The 20,515-nt window shown below is 32.2% G+C and overlaps 1 protein-coding gene across 5 annotated transcripts in view; it reads right to left on the reverse strand.

Annotated features, from left to right (window-relative positions):
- Positions 1 to 20,515, reverse strand: part of LOC123698517 (hemicentin-2-like) — a 110,995-nt gene that overhangs the window by 9,330 nt on the left and 81,150 nt on the right. For all 5 annotated transcript variants that reach the window (XM_045645170.1, XM_045645168.1, XM_045645169.1 and 2 more), the window contains exons 3-5: positions 17,109 to 17,245; positions 1,420 to 1,630; positions 960 to 1,059 (exon numbers count right to left, since the gene is read on the reverse strand). In XM_045645170.1, the coding sequence (XP_045501126.1) occupies positions 960 to 1,059; positions 1,420 to 1,630; positions 17,109 to 17,245 (448 nt within the window). The remainder of the gene's footprint in view (positions 1 to 959; positions 1,060 to 1,419; positions 1,631 to 17,108; positions 17,246 to 20,515) is intronic.

Genomic DNA, 20,515 nt, shown 5'->3' on the forward strand with positions numbered 1-20,515 from the left:
TGTTTTCCTGTCAAGTGTTTTTCATTTTAAAAAGATCATGTTCGTTCGTGGTAAAGTTAAAGGTCAAAAGATGCTAACATCATGTTCATTTTATAAACATCTACATAACGGTGTAATCGAATACCACTTAAGATTTTGACGTTTTAATTTTTTATACATAAAATTTAATCAAAACTAGGTCATTGAAGGTTGGGATATTTTACAGTTGCCTGCAAAATTGTTTAGCTTGATTGATTCATGAGATGACACGAATAAACACTGAAAAAAAATCGTACTTAGGACTTGACAGTAATTTCATAACTAAAACTCACTAGAAGTTTAAATAAAAAAAAAGACGTGTGGCACTCGGGGACTGCCGCGGTAAAGCTATTGCATGATATATGCCTTCAAGCCACACCTCCGCCCGTTGGAGTGGGGAGTGTGAGGTTTTTCGTTACGGAATTTCTTGAGCAAACTTTTACAAAAATAAAAAGTTGTTGTAAATTTGTTCCTCAACTTTGGTTCCTACAATGTTGACTAACGGCGCGATCGATACTTTTTGTTTGTGTTGAAACGATAACTCCAAATAATATAAATACGATGAACTTTTGGCGTGTAAACTGCGTAAAATATATTCATTATCAACATATTTAACTTTTAAATAATTTAATCATATTTTGCAAATAAATTCAATTTTTGATTATGAAACAAAGGCGTACCATACATACATACGATTTACCTACTATACAAGTGTGTCTTAGTGTGTGTATTCATTTTTATAAAATAATCAAAAAGCAAGAAAAACAGCGACGAACCTTTCCTATCAAATAACCTAATGGTATCCCTATTACACTATTTGCTCAGTATACCTATACCTTACATTGCGAATTTAATGAGACATGTTTCTCTCCTAATACAACAGTATTGGGGTACGGTGAACTTAGTAAATGACGGAGGTTTGACGTTTAATCTGCACTTACCTCGGCGGATCAGGGGCGTATTTCGCGACGCAAGTGAGATTGATGTCTGAACCCGCCCTGACGAATAGCTCTGGTCCTGATAGGATTTCAGCCTTCGACACTGTTGGCAAACAGGTTATTGATCTTTACTTTGGCAAGCCGTTTAAATAGGAAGGGGGATGTGTCTCTAATATTTTACGGCTTCGGAAAAGGGTATTAATATCATTGGCGGGCATGATGTCAGGCAATCGATTATCATATCATAGCACGGAGATTTTCATAATAAATGACGCTGTGTTTTTGAGTAAAATAAACAGTATCTGCAAACTAAATTTACAATTAAATAACATGTAATATGAATAAAATGATAAGAGCTTATTTACCCTGATTAGTGAATAATTCAATTTAATTTTCGTGAGCAAATAAAAACATCGCCACCACATTGTACTACCTACTATTAGAAATATGTAGTATTACTTACCAACAACAGTGAGCCGAAAGGATAAGCTAATCTTCGGTTCCGTGGACACTTGGCACTCATACACCCCAGAATCCCGCGGCTGCGCAGGCGACACCCGCAGCGTCCACTCGTCAGAGCCGTCCGCGTGGAGGGCGGCAAAGCGAGCGTCACTGCTGTATGTGTGGACCCCTACAGTTAGAATATGCAAGTCACGTTTGCGTATCCATGATACCTGGAACAAAAGAAAAGTATGTATTAATACATTAATGGCAATTTAACAATGCAAGATGGTAACAAGTGTCATATCAAATTTGCCATTTATTCGTCTTTTATCTTTTAACCTATTGAGCCCCAAGCGGCCCGATCGGTCCCAGACACAATAGATTTTCTATTGTGTCTGTGGTCCCGGGGCCTGAGTTATTACAGAATATCTGGCTGACGCTTTGTTATTACACAATATTTCATAAGCTGTGTGTTAATTGTAGTACGAAACGACATGAACGAATTAAACTATTTGATGATTCCCAAGAGGCAAGATACGATATGAGAAAAGTCTCTTAAATATAAAGAAAGCTAGAGGCGAGATTTAGCTTATCGACGATCTTTATTTATTATAGAGTTTATCCCGTAGGTAAAAACAGACGGTCTTTGGATGGAGGATTTTGTTTTATAATATGAAGTGATGAAACACATTGAGTTTAATGTGTGTGACTTGAAGATACATAGTGTATCTACTACGCCGAAAATTTGAATTTCCTTTGAACTCTAAATATATTTCCCATGGCCAGAGAAATTGATTACGAACTCGATTTTCATTTGTAAATAAAAATGGGAATTGACAGCCAAAAATATTTTTGGAGGTTACAAAAACTATGCAATAACAAAGCTGTATTTGTTTTTACTGCCTATTGGGAAAGACCTTTGTCAGTAGACATCGTCTTGTTTTTAGTACGTATTTTTTTGTTAGTCTCACAACAAAGTAAAATTGGTAGCGATGCGTACCTACGCGTTAGAAGTTCAAGTTCATGAAAATAAGATTTGACGTTCAGAGTACCGTTTTACAATTATTTTTACCTACTATTATGCATGTTACAGTATGGGTGGGCACCCTTTGTGGGATAAATATTATTTTAAAGCGCGATCTTCTTTTTTTAAATGTTGATTAAAATTTTATTTCATAAACAATATAAGTATAATAGATCCCACCAAAAACATAAATGTAAAAATTGGAGCCGAGTTCAATCGTTGACTTAATTTGCCAAAAAAAGAAATGAGATCTAAATGTGTGCCAAGTTCTGCAGACAGTCCAGAAATTTATTTACAAAGATGTATTAAGTTCTTAGGTTGACTGAAAACTCAATTGTTTTATTTTCCCTTAGAGAACAATGTTTATTCCAAAATATAACTTTTTTAATTTGAATAATATAATTATTTTCACAAAGCAAACAACTAATGACCTATTGAACCCCATAATTTGATGAGGCTAGTTTTTAGAACCTCACAAAATATAAACAGTATGTAAAACTAGCCTCATCAAATTTTGGGGTTCAAGAACTTAATACATCTTTGTAAATAAATTTCTGGACTGTCTGCAGAACTTGGCACACATTTAGATCTCATTTCTTTTTTTGGCAAATTAAGTCAACGATTGAACTCGGCTCCAATTTTTACATTTATGTTTTTGGTGGGATATCATTACTTTTTGTACAGAAAATTACTCTGCAAATTTGATTTACTTTATAAATATAATACTTTTTATATACGATTTTTTTTTCTTGCGGTTTCTCTGTATGGTTTGTTTAGTATTATTATTCTCTATATTTTCTTGTATGTTATGAATGTCAGCGCACATTGCCCCGTCATTATCTGCAATTTTTTAAACTCGTTTTCTGTTTAAAAGATTACATGATTTTCTAAACATCCAGCGTGAATTAATTGTACACACACTATTAGCAAGATGCAAAGATCGTTGTAGAAGAATCGTCGCCTTACTCCATGACGTTACGGTATTGCCATGACGCGATCTTGAAATTTTACTCTAAACGCGCCTAAAGATGTTTCACTCATATTAATATTACGCAAATTAAATCATTTCGACCTTCGACGAAGCCTTCTTCCATTAGGTACACCATTTATGGTAATTATTTTTGCATGCTTGTATTGGCTAAACATGTTTGTGCTTTATTAATATAATTGTATCACCATTGAATACCATGTTTAAAGCAAAATAAAGATTTTATTTATTTATTTATTTACACTGAAATTAAAACTAAACTAAACACTCATAAATAAAGAATAAATAAATGTGAATATGTAAAATTATATATTATTTTTAACTGTATGAGCAATAAAGGCAATATTTTTATTACAATTTTCTTTTATTTTACGTTTAATAACAGTTTTGAATAAAGAAATCATGCAATCGAAGTAATCCGCCCTAGCGATACTAGCGCGAGTGAGTGTGATGTCAGAGGCGCTTCGAATCTACAGATGTTTCGTCCTAAAATATGTAAACTTCAATAATCTATATCTCAGTCATTTATTGATGGATTTCAAATTTTTTTTCGGCCACTGATTAGTTTTGATCTATTTTTTAAGACTAGTAAGGTGAATATACTATTTTCTATTTTTTTAAACTTTTCCATTTTTCCATACAAACAAAATTTATGTCATTGAAAAAAAAATTAAATACAAATAAATTCAGTATTTTCTGATTTTTTCCTTTGTACACTCACTATTACAATGTAAATGTGGTGGTAAATGTTAAAATAATTATGTAATGACGATTCGAAAGTGCTACTAAATAGTAGTCTAATTGAATAAATAAATGTTTGAGTTTGAGTTTGAGTTTACCTAGTTGATTACAAAATTTGAACTTTCTAGGTCATCTGAAAGTGGGTTAGGTTTTGTATATGTCTATAAGTCAGTCAGTCTTAAAAATTGCGATTTTTGGATATTAATATCTACGCAACTGTTTAATCTGTATTTTTATGAAATTTAAGGTTCTTGTTTATCTTGAGGTCCTCTTGATATGTACCAAATTTGGTTTATATAACTTAAATAGTTTTCGAGTTATAAGGGGGTGAAAAGTGGCTCGAAATGGTTCGTGTAAATATACACACGGCTGCTGCTCGCCAGTTCTCTTCGCTTGAACTCTTAAATTAATGTAAAAGAACTTCCAGCCGTTCCTTCAATACTTTCAAAATTGCAAAAATCAAAGCCTTTGTTCATCGGTATACGGATATTGGAACATACTTACATAAATTCGTTCTATAAATTAAGTAAGTATGATTTATTCTTTCAACACGTAACACGTTAAAGGTCGAATTTATTCATTCGTGAAAAAGGATTACGAACAGAAGGCATGATTGATTTGATAAAGAACAAATACAATGTATGAAATGTCTCTGAGTTTGTAAGATGCTTATGCGAAGCGAAGATAAGCTGATCAGCCAAAGAGCACATAAATATGTCAGATGGATGATTACAGTACAGAAGTCTCTTCAGAAATCATAATATGGTTATATTGCTAAGTGAAGTGCTTTTTTGTGGATAATAAAATTATACCGATACATTGGTAAATTAAATTTAGCACGAGATGACTCCAGACATTTATTCGAAATTCTTGCAATCGAAAATATTAATTTTGTAAGTATTTATTGCGTTTGATGAAACAATTGGAATGTTCGTTTTGTCCAAAGTTTCAATATTTATTTATGGTATTTATTCGGATACAACTTTGGTCCTCTTGTTCTTGAAAGTTAGGGCCTCGTATACTTATTAATGAAGATAGATTGTGATTAATCGTACTCGTAAGTCTAACATAATTTTGAGTTAATGCTTCGCTAACACGCTTAATAATAATTTCATTAATTGATATAATCTTAGCTTGAATTGCTGATTTTATCATCTAAGCAGAATTGACATTAATTAATTTCAATTATACACCACCTTTTATACCTTCTTAGTCTCTGATAAAACAATGTATGTTTATTCAAAAACACAAATATGTCGACGCTAGGTAATAACGACATTCAATCTGAATATAGGCGGATTTGCATATTTAAAGTCCATTTCATCAGCACTGCCGACAGGCATTAATAACAGCATTCACTGCCACTCTCGACTCTGAAAATTCATTTGAAGCTGATTACGCACACAAAAGTAAAAAGCAACTCAGCAAAGCAATTGCTGACCTATTTTCCAATTCTTCAATTTATAGCGCAGTATCGAGAGTTCTAGTAGATTTATATTTGCTACGTTTTGCTGCGGGGCTTAAAAAGTTTCTTTGCGTTTAAAAGCTTGGCGGCGCGGCGACGGAACTAACTGGATATAACGGCATATCCCCAACTATTCTTTCGTTCCGCACTAAAGTTTTTATAGGTCAAGCCTAGATCAGTCCGGATTAAATTCATTGTGGAAAAGCGAGGACGGTGCCGACAATGCATTTTTATTACTCCGCGATTTTTTTAATTTAATTACTACAGGATTTCAATTTGAAAAAAGTTCCAAATTTGCATGTGTTCTACCTCTAGGGAATACAGTCCCATGATTTTATTAGATCACAAGACATGAATTATGTTACAATAGCAAGCTGTTGTTACGCCTAGACTTGTGGCCTAGATATACATATATAGAGTCATATTATATTCAAGTAGAATACGGTTTGCAGTAACTGTGTTCCTAAATTTGAGCTGGAATTATTATTTCCATTCTGAATAATATACGCTTCTGAAAGTGTGTTTCTTTGTCACACCTGTTGCATTTAGATACTTGTATTTTCTAGTCTAGCTAGTTGAACATTTTGTCGAATAAAATTTCTAACATTATTATTCTGACAAAACTTAATGGTCTAAATGGAAAACTGAGAATGTATATGTGTGTATATATATATATGATACTCATTGTTTCAACCTTATCCCTTTTTTAAATTTAAATTCACATCAAAGCCAATAATTCACTGAACGAGCTTTAGTCGATTTTTGGTATCCTCACAAAATCATAGCGCTTGAATCGGAGCAATCTGCGACAGAAATGACTCAGCCCTTTAATAGCAATCTAGCTTCATTCAACGCGAGGCCGCGTAGGAAGCCACGAGACGACGAAAAAGACTTACATTGGTGAGTTCACAATAGCAAACTGTATTTCAATATATTATCCAAGGAGCTTAACAAGAGTAAAGAACAATAATTTCAAGTTTCCACTCTTTGTTTCTAACTTTCGCAACAAATTAGATTGTTTACGGTACCTGCTATCCTCATTTAAAATCTTTCTTTACATTTGCAATGTTCTTTCCAAGATTATTCTGTTTTGAATAGATTAAATGTTGTAGAGTGAATTTTATATTTACTACTCAAAGAAACCAAGATTAAAATCGAGAATACTACGTTTTACAAAAGCTTTTTAATAAGCAACGTTTTCGAATCAGAGGATATTCTGATGCACTATTATTGTTTATTGTTTGTACTGTACCAATGTTACACGCAGATCAAGTCCCTATTGTTATACTCTATAAAGACAATTCATATAAAGATTATTCATATAATAAAAACAAAAACACAATTTTAACATATTGAACTAACACATAAATATTAAACAAACCGTTGATCGGACATGTTGCATATTTTTTATAGAAAACATAATTTTCCTTCTACATATTTGTATATATATATATATACACTATCCAATTTATTGTATATCAATGTAATTGAGAAGATATATAAACAAATTACTATATAAAATTAAGTATTTTCTATATAAATAGTTAATTGACATAATTGTCTCAATAAAGTGAAATTTTCCAGAAACATACGTCTTCTTTGTTACACATAATATTACTGTTATAATAAAGACGTATTACACTATAATAAATTCATATTACTTGTTTTAACGAACAAACTGGAACAACATCCGAAATAAAAAATTACATAATACAGAATACAATTTTAATTCATTTCATAAATTAAGTATTTCATCATAAATAAATATTTATTTTAAACATAATATTGGAAATATTGTTATCGTTCCTTCAATATTTATTTTATGTTTCCATTGTGATATTGAAAGTTTATTATATTACTAGCTTCCGCCCGCGACTCCGTCCGCGCGGATGTCGGTCTTCGCGTGGATAGTTTATTTCTCCATTTTGAGTAAATCTGACAGTGACATCTTATAAATATCTATTGGACCCAAATACGGCTAGGCCTATAATAATACGCAACGTGTGTTCGCGGTTCTACAGAACAACGTCTATGGATAAAACAGAAAAATTAAGATTAATTTTTTTCTACGTATTTTTCCAGGATAAAAAGTATCCTATTTTACGCCCACGATAATAAGGTATAATTATACCAAGTTTCATCGAAATCGAATCGTTAGTTTTCACGTGATGTCTTCACATACAGACAGACAGACAGACAGACAAAAATTTATTTATTCACATATTTGGGTTTGGTATCGATCCATTAACACCCCCTGCTATTTATTTTTTCAATATTTTCAATGTACAGAATCGACCCTTCTACAGATTTATTATATTATGTATAGATAATTGCATTATATTGTGCCAATTCAAGCGTTATAATCGTTTCAAATATCTGATATATTATTAAATAAAAGTAACATTAATCATAGATCTGTTTATTTTATGTTTATAATCATTAACGTCATAATAGGTAACAATGATTGATTGGAATATCGTTTGATATTCACCCATCAATCACATATAGAACTCTTATATTACAAATATAGCCTAATATTTCTTTTGAAATATTTAAGCAACGAGATCAGAGAATAAAATTTATATCGATTGACGATGAGGTTGAGCAAACCTCGTAGCCTTGCCATTTTTAAATACTAAGTAGGTATTTATCTGAACTGATATTACATAGGATCCAAAAAAATTTTCAATATGTTCCAAGAACGATGTTAATTATGATTTTAAGGCTGTATTGTGATATTTACATTCAAAGGCTTTGTTTAATTGATCATTTGCATATATGTAAGTTTCAGGAAGCATTGGTTCGACTGAAAAACTATATTTGTGTTGGGCAGCCTTTATAACGAAGAAGCTATTCTTTGTAGAAAAAGTTGCGTGAGTTCGTATGAAATAATTTGCTAAGCTAATAAAAGTACACATAATTGAATATTAAGTACTAGTTAGTTAGTAGATTTTCATAAATAAACATTTAAATGAGAAAATTATTTTCATTGCATGAAATAAATAGAGAATAGAGTCGTAGGTTTTTTTAGAATTGTTATCATAATGTATTATCTTCCTGTACGTAAATGTAAATTTATTTTTAACTCTGTAATATTTGAGAATAAGGCAATAATTTAACCAATTAATTAATTTATTTCTGTTTTCAAAACAAAAATATTTTTTCCAAATTATTTTTTCTTTGTTTCTACACCTGTATGCTGTATTGATTCGGGCAATAAATTGTTTGTCATACAAAAATATTGATATAAACATGAGTTACTTGAAAGACCTTATTAAGTACTTTGTGAAAGCCCTTGTTGCATATTTTATTTGAGCAATATCAATTTGATAATTTTTAGGAGTATTTCGATATAAGTATGTGAAATACAAGCGCGGATCCAGGGGGGGGGTCATGGGGTCATGACCCCCCCTGGGCTAGGTCCACGACCTAAGTGGACCACTAATTTAATATTATCTTTTTTATATTTACAACATAATACTGTTCAACATGATGTTTTTATTGACTTTTGAGACATAAAAGTAATATAAAACAATTAGGTAAATCAATTACAAACGGAAGAGAATATAACAAAAATTAGAGGAAAAGTTAATTAGGGTCGACCTGTGGTCGTGATTCAAGGGCAAAAAACAGGTTTATCGATTTTTGAAAAAACCTATAACTGCGGAATAAAGTTATAGTAGGTTATTAATCTTTTTACTACAACTTTTGCACACTTTTCACACAAAACCTCAAATATCGAAATATCCCAGTTCGTGGATAAGACATAAAATAGCAATTTTTTTTTAATAAACAATAGAAAATTACGACAAAAAATCGGCCAAGTGTGAGTCGGACTCGCGCACCGAGGGCTCCGAGCAAACCTATTTTTTTAATAGGTTGTATCTTACAATTTTATTTAAAGGAATTTTTTCTTTATCTTGTGCTATAAGTCGTTGCTTTTATCCAAATTTCAAGACTGTGTTCACGGGAAGTACCTTGTAAATTTTGATTCCCTTGCAAGTAGTTGCGAGTTACAGAATATGACTATGAGGCTTGACATAGAATTTGAATTAAATAACAGATTTAAGTTATTATAGACCTGAGTTCTGATGTGAATATCAATTTAATACAATATGTAGACGTTCATGAGTAAAGGGATTGTAAGTTTAAAATTATTTAAAAAAATATATTTTTATTTAATTTAATTAAATAATTAGGGTTTTTGCAGTTATTCCTACATCTGTGCTATAAGACGATATTAACTCAATTTCAAGACTTTGTGTTTACGGGACAGGGTGCTCCCTGCAGGTATTGATTCCTTTGCTAATGTCGAAATCCTACGGTCTACGGTCCCTTGATGCTGTGAAAAATTCAAACGTATAAGCCAATCTAATCAAAAGATGCAGCTGTAAATGCTGCCATTTTTAGCAAAATTCGACACTCCCTAGGAAATCAAAGCCTACAGGGTAGTTCCCGAGTACACAGAGTCATGAAATGTAGTACAATGTAACATCTTATAACGCAGACTAGCTCAACTCAAAAACTCAAACTCAAATATTCATTTATTCAATTAGACTACTATTTAGTAGCACTTTCGAATCGTCATTACATAGGTAAGTATTTTTAACATTTACCACCGATTCGGAAAGCAGTATCTATGGAGAAGAATCGGCAAGAAACTCCATAGTTGCTCTTTTAACCCGCCATTGGTGACCTATTGGTCTGTGAGACCGGGCAGTTAAAGGAACCCAAATATTTTTGTCACCGTTTATCGAATTACACTGTGGTTTCGAGTAGCTGCCTAATTTCGCGCCCCCTACCCTGCCCCTACCCCGCGATAGCGACGCGGGCGCACGTTACAGATTTTTGGCCCCAACCCGGTGCGTGAGACCGGCGTCACCAACTAAGTAAGTCAAATGGTTATTATGTATTTCTTTATTTTACTTATTTTCATAAAGCTGTTGTTGTAATTTTACAGTTTAATCATATAATTATATTATTAGTAAGCGTTTTGCTAGATTTGATCGATATTTTACAAGAAATTTCGTGTTTTTTGTTCAAATTGTGAACATTGTTTCAGCATGCCTTACGAAAGTAATCAGCGTCGGCTCGAGGCTCTTTTGCAAGAAGCAGTATCTGATGAGGACAGATTACAAACGTCATCGGAAAGTGAATCTGGAAGTGACTTCGAATCAGATAATTTTGAACCAGATCGCACGTAGTACCTACCCACTTGCTCTAGTTGTTTGGCTGTTGAAGATGATTGATTTTAGTATTGTATATATTTTTTATTGGTCGAAGTATTACCATTTATGTTACTTAATTTTATATTTTCAATGTCATAGCCTAATTTTATTGTTAAATAATTAAGATTGTTGCTTTATTTTTGAGTTTTAAAAAAACTTTGTTAAAATACTTGAAAATTTTAGTTATTCCAAAGATATTGTCTTATGCTAATAAAAGAGATTTGATTTATGAAATACCTATGTTTTATTGACAATAAAAGATGAAACTTTATATCTATCCCAATGAAAAGTAGCATGAACCGCAAATTACAGAAAAACTCGTAGTCAAAAACCCTGGTGCGTGAGACCGGGGTCACCAACGGTGTAAGTCAAATTCACGTCACCAATGGCGGGTTAACATCATGTAAATATTACAATATATGAAACTTATATCTAGCTACATAATATATCATAATATGCCAATGAACTGTCTTGTGGTTTTTACGCGACAACCCTCCATGGGTTTTTATCGTCCATATATTCCTGAATACTGTAGTACGCTCTCTGAACTAATACATTTTTTATATCAGTTTTAAATTTAGAACTACTAAACTCTTTAATATTGTGAAGAATTCCATTGTAAAAGCGTATACCTTGACCCATAAATTAATTTTTAACTTTAGCTAATCGGAAAAATGGCATTTCAATTCTATTCCTGTTCCTTGTGCCATAATCGTGTCTATCTCCAACTCTTGTGTGTAAGTCGGAGCTTTTGTGTAAGTACATGCAAAATATTATTAAATATATACTGTGATGGTACAGTAAGGATACCAGTATTCTTAAAATGATCTCTTAGTGAGTCCCGAGCACGTAAATTATATATAGAGCGAATGGCTCTTTTCTGTAAGATACATATAGTTTCTATATCTGCAGCCCTGCCCCACAGTAGAATTCCATAGGACATAATGCTATGAAAGTAGCTGAAATAAACCAATAAATAAATGCTGAAATAGCTAGCCCGCGGCTTCGCCCGCTTTGTCTAAACCCTTATAAATTATATACTATTCCTCTTGAATCACTCTATCTTTAAAAAAACCGCATAAAAATTCGTTGCGTAGTTTTAAAGATTTAATCATACAAAGGGACATAGGCACAGAGAAAACGACTTTGTTTACGAATTGCGAAAAACATGAATTTTTACTTAGATTATTATAAAAAAAATATTTAAAAAAAAATATAAACTTACAACCCTGTTACTCATGAACGCTTACATGTATTAAATTGATATTCATGCCAAAAATTCAAGTCTATGATACCTTTATGCTATAATAAAATCAAACTTCTATGTCAACGAATCAGAAGATACAGCCGTAAATGCCGAAAATTTCGCAAATTTCGACATTCGCAAGGGTATCAAAACTCAAAACCTACAGGGTAGGTACTTTCCGTAAACTCAGAATCTTGAAATTCGGTACGAAGCACGGAACTATATACAATAGTTCCATGGTACGAAGTAACATCTTATAGTACAGATACAGGAATAATTGCAAAAAATATATATTTTTTAATTAAATATATCTTGAACAATTTTCAAGTTTGTCTGCCTGTCAAGACCCTTTTTCTCAGGAACGCGTGGAGGTATCAATCTGAAATTTATACAGAATAATCACATCTACGGTTCCATAAAGCTGTGAAAAAATCAAACTTATAAGCCAACGCAATCATAAGATGCAGCCGTTTATGCTGAAAATTATCGCAAATTTCGACCTTATCGGCAAGGGAATCAAAACCTATAATGTACTACTTCCCGTGAACACGAGTCTTGAAATTTGGTGAAAAGCAATGTCAGCACAGATGGATGAAAAATTGCTAAAACATACATTTCATGCTTATCAACATTCTCAAGTGTCGCCAGGAATCAAAACCTACAGGGTACTTCCCGTGAACACAGAATCTTGATATTTTGTAGAAAGTTACGTCTTATAACACAGATAAAGGAAAATTTGCAAAAAGCATAAATTTAAAATTAAAAATGTTTGTACGGAACTCTTGGTTCGCGAATCCGACTCGCACTTGACCTTTTTTTTTTTAAATCTACGTATCAATTAAATTATCAAAATATAGCTTTTGTAAATTGACCACGACTATGTGACCCCCCCCTGGCACTAAAGCTGGATCCGCCCTTGGTGAAATATATTGTATAGGCCATTGTAAGGTAATTTACTAATAGACTAGAATGCACCTTCTATATGTTCTGTTTATTAGCGTTAGTTAAGTGGCAGATATTGGCATCTTTTCTTTTTTCTCCTGGCGAAACATCTCATTCCCGTGAGAAGTTTCTTTGACCACGCGAGCCAAACCGCGGACGAACAGTAAAATATTATAAGTAAACGTACTAAAATAACGATTTTTAGGTTCAATGTACCTACTTATGAATAAGTAGTGATGTTTTCTAACGTTTTAAATTTGCACAATAGATAATTTATAAAACAATACGTATAAGTAGGTACATTGTTTTATAAATTATATCCCCTAAAATTCTTAAATTACTTAAGAATATGACCATTACAAGACGCTTACGCTACACTGTTTTGTAGGTATATAAATGAAATAGACAGATAGTATTGCAGAAAGTGTACAACAAAAGAGTAGGTTCTCGGAGATTTTTTTTCATTTTGTGGTTTTGAACTGTGGTAAGCGTCAGGCCGACCCCTTGACATCAGATGACCCATTTTACTCTTATTGAATAAAAATGTAGTGCTTAACCTTCACCCAAAAAATCGACAGTCAAATCTACTGACTTATAACGACGTACTTAGTTGTTAAATGGTTATGGCCATTAGAGAGTTCAAAAGCAATTTAAAAACTAAATGATAGCTAACATTATTTTTATTTTTGTAAATCAACAAACAACAGACAACTCATTCTAGAAACAACGATAAAAGAAAGTTCTCTTTGTCTAGATAGGTACTTTAAAATTCCAATTGCAAACAGTGTTGTTCCCTTTTTTAGAAAGGTTTTATTGTTGCTGTGGAGCCTTTAATGTTAGCAGCTGCAACCGTCTTATACAATTCTTTCTCATATAGAATTCAAAATATGTACGGACGGATTTATATGGAACTTCCATATCTTATCATAAAAGCAGCATGAATTATTGCATATACGAGAAATAGAAATAAACGTGAAATGAATCACATCTGTTTTTTGCACCCGTTTATTTTGTAATTCTTTTATTTATTTGTGTTTGTATTAATATTAATAAACAATTACTTATCAATTATGAAACCAATAGCCATAGGTTTCTTTTTTCATGCTTGCTGAACCCTTATCATGATGTTTCGTACATTGATAGAAAAGTATACAGGGTTACTTGTAAAACACCAGCAATCTCGCAGGACAAGATAGCTAACATCATAAGTAACAACATTTGTTCTACGACTTTTGGCATAACGCAATAAATTATTTTTAAATGATTTTTTAAACATTTATTGTACTCTCCTAACATTTGTAAATCTATGTTCTATTCACTATCGGATGGACGACGCGACGCCCCCTTCCCCCTCTCGTTCGCTTCTTGTTTACGTAATTTTTGGGAGGCGTGGAGTTTATAATATTCAAACGGAAAATTAAATGAATATTTATTTTTGTATGAAAATAAAATCTAACAAATTATCAAAAGTCGTAGAACAAATGTTGTTGCTTATGATGTTAGCTATCTTGTCCTGCAAGGTTGCCGGTTTTTTACAAGTAACCCTGTATAATACATATATGAAATTATTAATATTGCATAGAAAAATATGTTCGGCAAAATGTTTTGTCCAACTCTATTATATAAAATGTTGGTTTAGGACTAGTACGTAGTAACAAGGTTGATTCACTCAGAGCACAGATGGTCTAGAATAATATGTATTGTCGTCTTACTGCAACATACAGGTGAACCAACCAAAACTGGGACGAACAGATGCTTTGAGCTTGTAGTTAATAATGGATTTTTAACAAATGTTATATGGAATCTTTAAGATGATTTCTTATTATATTTATTATTTTAGTAATGTTTGCGGAAATTTATAAATGTGAAAGTAACTCTGTCTGTCTGTTACTCAATCACGCCTAAACTACTAAACCAATTTGTATGAAATTTGGTATGGAGATATTTTGATACCCGAAAAAGGACATAGGCTACTTTTTATTGCGAAATATACTGTACCACGTACCACGGGCGAAGCCGGCGCGGACCACTAGTTGATAATAAAGATTTGTAATTTTGTTAGCATTTGGTAAGGCATTTGGCATTCGATTTATTCTCCCGTCAATAATTATTATCAGTCAGACGGCTAATAATAAAATAATTGTGCAGGAACTTCACTCTATCTGCCATATTCGAAAGAAACGTGGGATAATATTGTATATATAAATTGCTTACAAGGCGTGGGCGATGTGAGAATATTATTGGATTTTTCTTTAGTCTGTAGGGCGGACTAATGAACAGAGTTTTTCACTTAATCTATTATTTCTATTCGTATTACTAAATCAATATAAAAAATGGACGTATTATTTTCTAGGGAACCCATGAAAATATTATTCACACTAATGTTGTATGTATAAGAAGATTATGACAGCCATTTTTACGATTTCTATACAACATGAATATTAATCGCGAATACCCAAAAGGAATGCGCATACGGAAACGAAATGGAACCCCAACGCAATTTTTGTATTGAAATCAAGTTTATAATAATGAAAAAAAAAAGATTATCATGCACACATGGGAGCATAAAAAACTATAAAATATAAAGAATCATATTTTGAAGTCTATACACATTTTCTTTTTCGACATAGCCCAATATAACAAAAGATCGTTTGAGCAACAAAGCGGCGGGGTATGCATATATGTATGTAGTTTCGCGAACGGCATGCAATAGGTCAAAGTTAGAAACACATAGCTATTCGTATAACTTTCACTATAAATTGGTTTTGAAGTGCACTTTCAAAAGTAACTCTAAATTGTGCAATAGATACCAAGCAACGATGAGTAAATTATATACTGAGAGAGTTTTAAAACTAAAGTTTGAGAATAACATTCAATAAAAATTATCTTTGTTATGAGCTTATACCATTATTAATAAGAGTCGACTTGAATTATTGTTCTATTAATTTTATACAATCTTTGACCATTGTCTTAACACTTAACCTTATTCATATAAATTTTTGGAAAAGATTATCCAAATACTGTTGTGTGTTTCACATTTTAAAAATGTTTCTCCCTAAAAAATAAAAACGAAAAAGCTATTAAAGATTTATTTTCGGCACAAAAGCGAGCACAAAAAGAAATCTATCATTTTCACATCGACAAACAGTTATGATATTCCCGAACAAAATACAAATTCATTTCAATATTTCGTAATCATTCAAGCAATACGGTCTCAGTGGGATAAAGTTCATTTCATCGGCCACTATCAACAAATAACATCGATAGAGAGCTTAAGCCTAACCACCTGAAGTCACGACCGTAAGTCATTTATTAAAGTCCAAAATAGATTTAACACCCGTATGAAATATTGCCGCACATAAATTTGTAATTATGCATGTAACTGACTCGATAAGGAAACTTATTAAACCATGTAGAGTTTAATTAGCAAGCGATTGTTGTCGGTTGAATTTTTATTTCGATTAGTTAAATTTTTATTCCGTCCAATGGGAATTGTTGTAAAGTTATTCTTTGATTGCATGCTCATCGATTTTATTATTATGTAGTAAAATAATATGGTTGTAGAATTTCAACCTCTCCTGTGTTACGTTTTTAAAAACAACCTGCGTGAAATTATTAAAGTTTGTTTTTAAAATAACTCGTTTTTCCACAACAACAAAAATGTTACATTGGATTTTATTTTTTCATTAATATTATAGGAATATGTTATCTATTTTAGAACCAAATTATTATTATCGTGAACCAATTAAAACAAACAGAAAGCCCACACAATGTGCTAATTAATGCATTAATCGGTATCACAGAGCATATAAAGTTTCAAAATAGAATTTAATATTTCTTAATGAATTTTGATACGAAATTTCGTTAATTAAGAACTTAAAATATGAATATAATATCAATTTAATATCTGACAATATACAACTTTCTAATGTCTTATCGATGTATTTTGCATGCAATTATCACTTCTAACATTACAATATATTTCCTAATAACGCTAATAAAGTCTTCAGTGGCAACCCTATTGCGAAATGCACATAATATTATGATACGAAATAGAAACAAAACATTTCATACCGCTCTGTCAGCAAGGTTGCGCACTCTACAATGCAGATAGGCGGGCTGCCCCACGGCGGCGGTCGCCTCTCGCCTCGTCGTGTTGTCGAAGTACGGCTGCCCTAGAGGCTCCCAGCCTCCGCCGCCTGCTGTCACACCTGTCCACAAGTTAACACACTGTTGAAACATATCACGAGCCTTGACTGCTTTGAAAACTGTTACTTCAATGGTCCTGTTTACAAACGCACGATTGATTGACACAATGTAGTGGCCTGTATTAATGCTTATTTTTGTCATTTCAAGATAATTCACTGGAGGTATTTTCCTTTCTATCTAGTCTTAATAAAAATCGTCTAGTAATAAAAGTTATACGTTTTTGTAAAATAAACCTTCCTTCAACTAAGGAGGAAGAATGGAAATTTGCTTTTGAAAGGCCTGTAATGGTTAGGGAGCCAGGTGCAAATTTGGTTCATTATTTCCTCTCAAGAGATAATTCGTCAGACGCATCAGAGTATAGTATTATAAAGCCTCGTGAACGTCAGCTGGCGCTCGGTTGGGGGGGTGAGCGGTTGTAGCCTCCCACGCACATAGGAAAAAAAAATACATTCATTCATTTCCTCTCAGCTAAAAATTTGTCAAATTGTAGCTAACCCAATATCTCAACAAAAAAAAATAATCAGCTGGTTACAACATGGTGTATTATACGTCAGCTGGTGTCTCGAACATGAAAAAATAAAATTATTTTCCGTGATTTCCTCTCAAACAAAAATTTACCTGATGATAGCTTATATGTAACTGTGGATATATATATAGGTCAGCTGGCTGTATCTTGGTGGAAAAACCGTCAGCTGATACTTTGAAAGTTATTACATAGGAGTTAGACAGAAGCATCTATTGCCAATTTATATGCATCAACTGACTAGTTTTTCCTCGAATTATTGCTACCTGATTTTTTTTTATTTATCGCATCAGTATATTAACAATCAGCTCACAAATTTTCATCTGAGATGAAATGACGTATCTTTAATTATTATCGTTATTTTTAAAAATTCAAGCAACACACGCTAGCATAATATAGACAGTAATAAGGTACTTGGAGGTGGTTAGTTGTGCGCATGATCGGGGTACTACGTACATTCAGCCACATCGGTAAACATGTTTTTACAAATACTATAAACTGCATTTAAAAATAACTATCATATCATCAAATTCACATAACTACATAAAAGTGTAACAAATATGAAATAACCCACTAAAAACATTAGTTAACTATAATTATTAAAAAAATAATAGTATAATATATAATTAATAAAGTTATTACTTATCTTTTACGGGGACTTATTTTGATGGAATTCCACGTATCTCGATGATTTTGTTAATGTCTCATTATATTCGAGACACCAGCTGACGCATAATACACCATGCTGTAACCAGCTGATTATTATTTTTCGTTGAGATATTGGGTTAGCTACAATTTGACAAATTTTTAGCTGAGAGGAAATGAATGAATATACTTTTTTTTCTTACGTGCGTGGGAGGCTACAACCGCTCACCCCCCCAACCGAGCTCCAGCTGACGTTCACGAGGCTTCATAATACTATACTTTGATACATTTTACTAATTACCGCTTGAGAGGAACTTGATCATAAAATCTGCTTCTGGCTCCCGGACCATAACACAACATTTTATTTACATAGCACGTCGGTTAACGCTCAAAAGTGCCGAAATAAAAAATAACGGGACGTGACGGGAAACAAAATACATTTTATCGTCACCGGGGATCGCCTTAATGGAGGCTTTCGGACAAATTCGGCTAAGGGTGAAATCATATTTGCCCCAAATTTTGGTTAAGCCTGTTCACATTATGACTCAAAAGCAAGGGCTACTGCCAGATGAATTTAGATTTAATAGATCTTTATTTTAAGCTGTTCTTTATAATATAATTAACGTATTATGTAGTGGATGATTTCCTAGTACGATGAGCAAATTTATTAAAACAAACTGTTTTGCTGTTATCCAAACTGGGCCCTTTAACAATCAATAAAGATCATCAAATGCTATAATATATGCCCTGCCCTGAGGTATATATTTCATGAGCTATAGTTAAATACCTACACATGTATTAAAATATTTCTACACAGAGATACCTATGCATAAAGTTTTCAATTAAGCATGTTAGAATATAAAATAACAAATAGCTACAGTTGAAGTTATCAGCGACAATACAAGTAATTTCATTTTAATTCCGCACAAACAATCACCACAGAATCACCGTGAATAGAAAGGCGTTTAGTTGTGATAGTAAAAATTACACTTATACACGCACACAGTTACTCGATGAATAATTTTTACCTTAACGAATACTGTTTAATTGTAACTATTCAACAACTTTTTCAATTACAATTTCAATAACTACACCGTAATTTAAATATCAGATTTTTTAGATCAAGATTAAAATAATCCACGAATTTAAAGTGTATATAAAAATAAGAACGCCTTAAATAAAATTTCAACAAAGCAACATAATTTTAATCGAGAAAGCACTAAGGAAATACGACTGGTTTTCATTAAAAACTTGGCCCGCATGTAAATAAATGAAAACTACTTAAATTAATTTGTACCTACGTTATTATAAAACCAAACAATATTTGCGTAATTTGAACACATTGTGTGTTTTCTGTTTCCATAGTAAATGTTGTTTTATATTTGCGGTTAATAAATGCATTAAGCTTAATTTGCTTTTTTTTAATTTATGACACATCTGATACGATTTGTAATATATATTTGGTTATGTGTTATTATTTTCAATTCGAATGTTACAGAAATTTTAATGAGTTGGTGTTTTATACGAAGGCTATAATTTTAACGTAATAGCATCGTAATTCAATGTGGGGGTTTAAATCAGCTAACATAGGTTGTAAAGCTTTTAAAAATAACCATTGCCGTATATTTTCACTTTTAATTACACTTGATAGCAATCTTTGATATTTTACCAAAAAAGTGTCATTAAAAGGTATATAATGCTTTCTTTACACTTTCATGCAATGTGGGCAATTTTAGTAAGAAATGGCTACCTATAGATCTTATATATTAACTTGCACGTAACATACAGAAACATAACATAAAGATTTTGTTTACAAAAGCATTATAGACTACGCTTTGCATCTAGTGAACTAAAAATTGTCTGCCCATAAAAGTAATGGATACAAGGACCACAGAATACATAATAGTAGCTAAACGCTACAAGGACTATAACTATTATTGAGATAGTCAAAGGTAAGCCTTTTACGGGTTCCATCGTTATTATCTCGTTTTCCTTTTTATCTTTCACCAGTAAAACTTTATTTCTCATACATTCTGTTTCATTGCATAGGGTAATATTAATTTTTATAATCTACTACCTATATTTGCCATATTAGACACCGTGA

This window comes from Colias croceus, chromosome 16 (assembly GCF_905220415.1).
Source record: "Colias croceus chromosome 16, ilColCroc2.1".
NCBI classification, from domain to species: domain Eukaryota; kingdom Metazoa; phylum Arthropoda; class Insecta; order Lepidoptera; family Pieridae; genus Colias; species Colias croceus.